The sequence below is a fragment of the Lagopus leucura genome, unplaced genomic scaffold (genome assembly GCF_019238085.1).
Source record: "Lagopus leucura isolate 7727_CA_CO unplaced genomic scaffold, USGS_WTPT01 33917-0_obj-0_obj, whole genome shotgun sequence".
Taxonomy (NCBI): Eukaryota; Metazoa; Chordata; class Aves; order Galliformes; family Phasianidae; genus Lagopus; species Lagopus leucura.
In genome coordinates this window covers 1-5,239 of record NW_024968016.1, presented here as the reverse complement: position 1 = coordinate 5,239, position 5,239 = coordinate 1, and the positions used below count along the sequence as shown (strand labels likewise).

Below are 5,239 nucleotides of genomic sequence, written 5' to 3'. Positions count from 1 at the left end.
AGCTCAAGAGGGCGTGCCCATCCCACCTCCCTGACCACTCCCGTCCTCTCCCCTCAGCTGATTGGTCGAACAGCTTCGCGCTTTTCGAGCTGTGATTGGCCACGCGGCGCTGGTCGGCAGTTAAACGGCCAATCCCGCCGGCGGCAGAAGCCCTGGGTCCCGCCCGCCGCCCTTCGCCGCTCCTACAAGCAAAGCCCGCCTTTTTCTCGCAGCCCCGCCCGCTGAGGGACGCCGCCATGTTGCGGGGAGCTTCGGCGAGGCGGGGACAGCGGTTGGGGCTGCTGCGCTGGTACCAGATCCCGCTGTCCTCGGCTCGCGTGCCCCGCTCGGGGCTCTTTAGCTCTTCCTTCCAGTACAGCCTTTGTTCCTACCAGCAGCTCCGTGTCAGTAAGCACCTGCGGGTGGGCCGCCCCTTCCTCCCGCCGCCCCTCGGCCCGGTGGATCCGCATCCTCCGGCCTCCCTGTCCCCACCGCAGCCCCACAGCGCCGAGCCAGGTGAGGCCTGTCCTGGGGTGGGCAGCGCTGTTGTCCCCGGTGCCCAGCAGTGACCCCCATCTTGTCCCCGCGTAGACCCCCATTGATTCCCATTGCAATCCCAGTGCCCCATAGAGCCCCCTACTGAGTCCCAGTGCCCCATAGAGCCCCCCACTGATCCCTACGTTATCCTCAGAGCCCCATAGAGCCCTCCACTGATTCCTATGTTGTCCCCACTGCCCCATAGAGCCCTCCATTGATCCCTACGTTATCCCCAGTGCCCCATAAAGCCACCCACTGTGCCCTGTTGTCTCCCCAGAGCCCCATAGAGCCCCCCACTGGTTCCCATTATCTCCCCAAAGCCCCATAGAGCCCCTCACTGGACCCCATTATCTCCCCAGAGCCCCACAGAGCCCCTCACTGAGCCCCATTGTCTCCCCAGAGCCACATAGAGCCCCCCATTGATCCCCACATTGTCCCCAGTGCCACATAGAGCCCCCCACTGAGCCCTGTTGTCTCCCCAGCGCCCTATAGAGCCCCCCACTCATCCCTACATTGTCCCCAGTGTCCCATAGAACTTCCCACTGAGCCCTGCTGTGTTTCCAGTGCCCTATAGACCCCCCTGCTGATCCCCATTGCATCTCTAGAGCCCCATAGAGCCCCCTATTGATCCCTACATTATCCCCAGTACTCCATAGAGACCCCCACTGATCCCTATGTTATCCCCAGTGCCCCATAAAGCCACCCCATTGTGCCCCATTGCATCCCCAGTGCCCCATAGCACTCCCTGCTGATCCCCATGTCATCCCCAGTGCCCTATAAAGCTCTGCACTGACCCCTGTGCCATCCCTGGTGCCCCACACTGACCTCCCGTTGTCTACAATGCTTCATAGAGTCCCACAGTTACTCCTATGTTCTCTCTGAAGTCCTCTGCTGACCTCCACCTTGTCTCTGGTGCCTCGCACTGACCCCTGTGTCATCCATGGTGCCCCATGCAGACTCCTGCTTTGTCCTCAATGCTCCACAGAGCCCATTTCTGACCCCCATGTCATCCCTGGTGCCCTGCACCGACCCCCACGTTGTCCCACGTGCTCTACAGAGCCCTACGATGATGCTGCGTCGTCCCCAGTGCCTCCCACTGACCTCTCTGTCGTCCTCGCTGCCCCGCACCGACTCCTGCATTGTATTTGGTGCCCCACAGAACCCCACACTGACCCCGGCGCTCTCCCTACAGCCTCCCAGTGCCCCATGCAGCTCCGCAGCACCCGCCAGGGGCCAAGCAGGGCACGACGGCCTCGTGCCGCTCCACGGCGTTCGGCCCAGCAGGGCTCAGCCACGCGCTCCCCACGCAGCGCAGTGCGGCCCAGCAGCGCCACTGAGAGCAGGACGGTGCCACAGCGAGCAGAGGATGTGGCAACAACATCCTCCAGCGACAGCGAGGAGGAGCTGATCCCTCTGAAGGAGCTGCTGGCGTGCAGCGGGCCCTCGAGCCCTGCTGAGCACAGTGAGGTCAGCGCCAGGCTCTCAGCTGTGCTTGGGGACGCTGCAGGTGCCTGGGGACGCTCAGCCCAGCTCTGAGTGCCAAGGTCTTGCTTGGTTCCCAGGTTGCATGCCCGCAGCCAGACCCGCTTGCCAACAGCCTGGATGCGCTGCTGCTGGAGAAAAGGTGAGGCTGGCATCCCTGGCACCCCGAGAAGAAGCTGGGGGCTGCCCAGCACCCTCAGCCCAACCTCATCACTGCTATGCCAGGGAGCAGCGCGTGGCCAACACCGTGCGGGCCAGCCTGACACAGGCCAGCGTGGGCAGCATCCAGGAGTCATCAGACGAGGACATGCAGCTCCTGGAGGAGCAGAGGTACCACGGCAGCGGCTGGGCACTGCGCCTGCTGTCCCCCCTCTGCCCTCCACGTCACCTTGGTGGCTCTTTCCCCCCGCTGCAGGGCCTTCCTGTCCCGCTTCAACATGAAGCTGCTCGCCTTCCCCGCCACGCACCCAGGGGAGCCCATCTTCCACGCCTGCCCGCTCCCACCGCCCACCCTGGACACCCGTGGGCTGCAGCCTCGCAGCGTCCTGGAGCAGAATTTCCTCGAGTGAGGAGCAGGGACAGGGACAAGGGGACGCCGCAGGGCCCCGCTGACCCTCCGTCTCTTTCCACAGCGCCTCGCCTGCCTCCCAGCTGGCTTTTGTGCGTGACGGCTACCTGCAGCTGCTCTACCAAACCACATCTGCCTGCCCGCCGCCCATCCTACGCTGGCTTTTCCAGGTGAGGCGCCGTGGCACGAAGCTCCCCGTCCGCGCAGTGACGTCTCTCAGTCACCCCTTGTTTCCTTTGGCAGCTGACGAGCACGAGGCCGGACAGGAGCAACGCGTTCCGGACGCTGTGGGAGATGTGGATGAGAAGCGATGGTGGGTGCAGGGTGGCCACGGGGTCCCTGCGCAGCCCTCGGACACGGCTGCTGCCCGCTGGCACCGTTGTCACCTCTGTCCCCGTGCCCACAGACGAGCCCTGGTGCCCCACGCTGCAGGACGTTGGCCAGGTCTTTGCCTACATGGGCGCTGACCTGCAGGCCCTGCGCTGCCGGCGGCTGCTGCCCCCCGAGCTGTGCCCCATGGACACGAGGTGAGCCCTCGAGGGTCATTAGGTGGAACAATTAGCAGCGTTAGCGTTGTTAGTCTCACCAGTGCTGACGCTTAGGAAGTGAACTCGATCAGATGAGCTTCAATTAGCGTGTTCCTAAAGGTGCTTTCACAGGTGAGGTGCGATGCTTCGTGCTTACTTAATTCACTCCCATTCTTACCCTCTTTCTGGGACCTGCCGTAAGCCTGCTGTTCAGAGCAGTGTAATTTCTAAGCAATGCTGACATCTTTCCTGCAAGCTTCCAGGTAGGTTGGGACCTCAAACGTTGGCAATCACGATTGTGACTTAAAGACGCTGAGCTCCAGCTGGAACGTGAGCGATGCCAACGTCGCTCTCAGCCGCCCCGTGTCTGCAGCAGCGGAGCTGTAAAATAGGTGGAACTCCGGATGGGTTTGTGAGCTGATGGGCGGCGCGATGTGCTGTGCGACACTCAGCCTTCAGCAGAGCCTTCTGTCCTGCCAGGCTGGATCCGAAATGCTCCCTGGAGCAGGGAAACCCGGGTGCCGTCAACACGCTGGCCCTGGTGACGCAGCTGGGGGACGTCTGCAAGGTGGGAGAGCTGTCCTGCCAATCGAGCCGGCTGTGGGGGGGTGGCACCATCCTGTCCCTGCCCTGCTGGGGGCGGCAGAGCGTTCCTGGTGACACCTTGGTGACACGTTGGTGACACGTTGCTCCCCGCAGCTGCTGACGGTGTGCGTGCTCGCCTGCCCGTGCCGCTACCCCGACCGCGCCCGCCGGGAGCTGGTGACACTGCTCTGCTTCCTCAGCCTCGACCGCGAGCTGCGCTGCCAACCTCTGCCCGACGTGTGGCACCTCCTGCACTGCCTGCTGGAGGGCATCGCGGCCTGGAAGGAGCAGGTGCGAGCCGAACCGCGGGCACCCGGTGCTCCGTGCCGCCCCGGTGCCACCCCGGCGCCACCCCTCTGTGTCCCCGCAGCTGCCCGCGCTCTGCCTGTCGCTCTGCCGGCTCTCCCGGCACCACCACAACCTGCTCGCCGTCGCGCGGCTGCTGCCGGACATCACCGCCAGGCAGAGGTACGCCGCCTCCTGGGCGCCGCGGCGCTGCCCTGCTGCCCTGCCCCGCGGGGACGGGAGCTGCGGCGGCTCGGTGGCAGCAAGGCGGCACGAAGCGGCTGCTGGTGGCGCGGTGCCACGGGCGCCCGGAGGGCACCGCAGTCCTGCTGGTGACGCCGGGCTGGCGGTGACACGCTTTGCAGCCCAACTCTCTCTTCTCCTCCGCAGGGAGCTCCGCAGGCGCCTGAGCCTTTGCGCCATGGCCCAGCTGCTGGGGAAGGCGCCGTGCACCGTGCTGTCCCTTAGGGCGCAGGAAGAGGTGCGTGCAGCCCCCCGGGTGCCCCCCGTGCTGTCCCTGCTTGTCCTCTGACCCCACGTTCCCACAGCTGCCAGCGCTGGAGCAGCTCCTGGCTCAATCCTGGCCGGACAGCCTGCAGCTCCCCACTGAGCCCGAAGCAACGGACGTGGAGCAGGAGGTGGGTGCTGCCACATTCCCTTGGGGACGCCCCCAGAGGTGCCACCACCCCGTCGGTCACCCCCTCGTCCCCACAGACCTGCTACCTGAGCCGCAGCCTCCTCTACCTCGCCGACGTCGTGGTGGGCACGGAGCGGCCGCACAACGAACAGAAGGTGGGTGCCAACCCCAGGGGGACGCTGGGGGGTCCCCACAACCCTTTACCCCCTCCCCTTGTCCCCGCAGGGGCATCTAGAGAAGCTGTGCACCCAGCTGGAGCAGTACTTTGGGTCGTGGCTGCGTGAGGACATGGGGCAGTTCTACCGCTCCCAGCTGAAGAACCTGGCCATGGTGCTCTACGTCAAGTGGCACGAGCTGCTGAAGTAAGGGGGCACCCCGGGGTCCCCAATAAACAGCCCCACGTCACCCCGCTGCCTGGGTCTCGTTCTGTGGGGTCAGGAGGTGGGATGGAGAAACCTACAGGGATGGGGAGTTCCGATAGCGATAGGAAACCAAATGGGGATGGAGAACCTTGTAGGGAAACACCACAGCGTTTGGAAACCTGACGGGGGTGGGTGGGAAACTGCAGTGGTGGGGATGGATGGAGAGCCATATAGGGCTGGGGAACCCCAGAGTGTGGAAACCCAAAGGGGACGGATG

General features: G+C 64.7%; 1 protein-coding gene across 1 annotated transcript; it reads left to right on the top strand.

Annotated features, from left to right (window-relative positions):
- The first annotated feature begins 236 nt into the window (after window positions 1-236).
- LOC122193407 (protein FAM178B-like) lies at window positions 237-4,993 on the top strand. The gene is made up of 15 exons (XM_042894183.1): window positions 237-512; window positions 1,717-1,983; window positions 2,079-2,140; window positions 2,224-2,328; window positions 2,414-2,563; window positions 2,631-2,736; window positions 2,810-2,879; window positions 2,973-3,093; window positions 3,574-3,661; window positions 3,793-3,969; window positions 4,049-4,146; window positions 4,354-4,444; window positions 4,512-4,601; window positions 4,678-4,755; window positions 4,826-4,993. Exons 1-15 carry the CDS (start codon window positions 237-239, stop codon window positions 4,964-4,966), a joined length of 1,920 nt encoding a protein of 639 aa, XP_042750117.1. The 3' UTR covers window positions 4,967-4,993.
- The last annotated feature ends 246 nt before the right edge of the window (window positions 4,994-5,239 follow it).

Excerpts from the sequence above, each read along its gene's own strand:
- LOC122193407 (XM_042894183.1), top strand. The coding sequence starts at position 237 with ATGTTGCGGGGAGCTTCGGCGAGGCGGGGACAGCGGTTGGGGCTGCTG. Across the intron at positions 2,329-2,413 it reads CAGCTCCTGGAGGAGCAGAG|GGCCTTCCTGTCCCGCTTCA; the intron begins GTACCACGGCAG and ends CCCCCGCTGCAG. Across the intron at positions 4,756-4,825 it reads GGCCGCACAACGAACAGAAG|GGGCATCTAGAGAAGCTGTG; the intron begins GTGGGTGCCAAC and ends TTGTCCCCGCAG.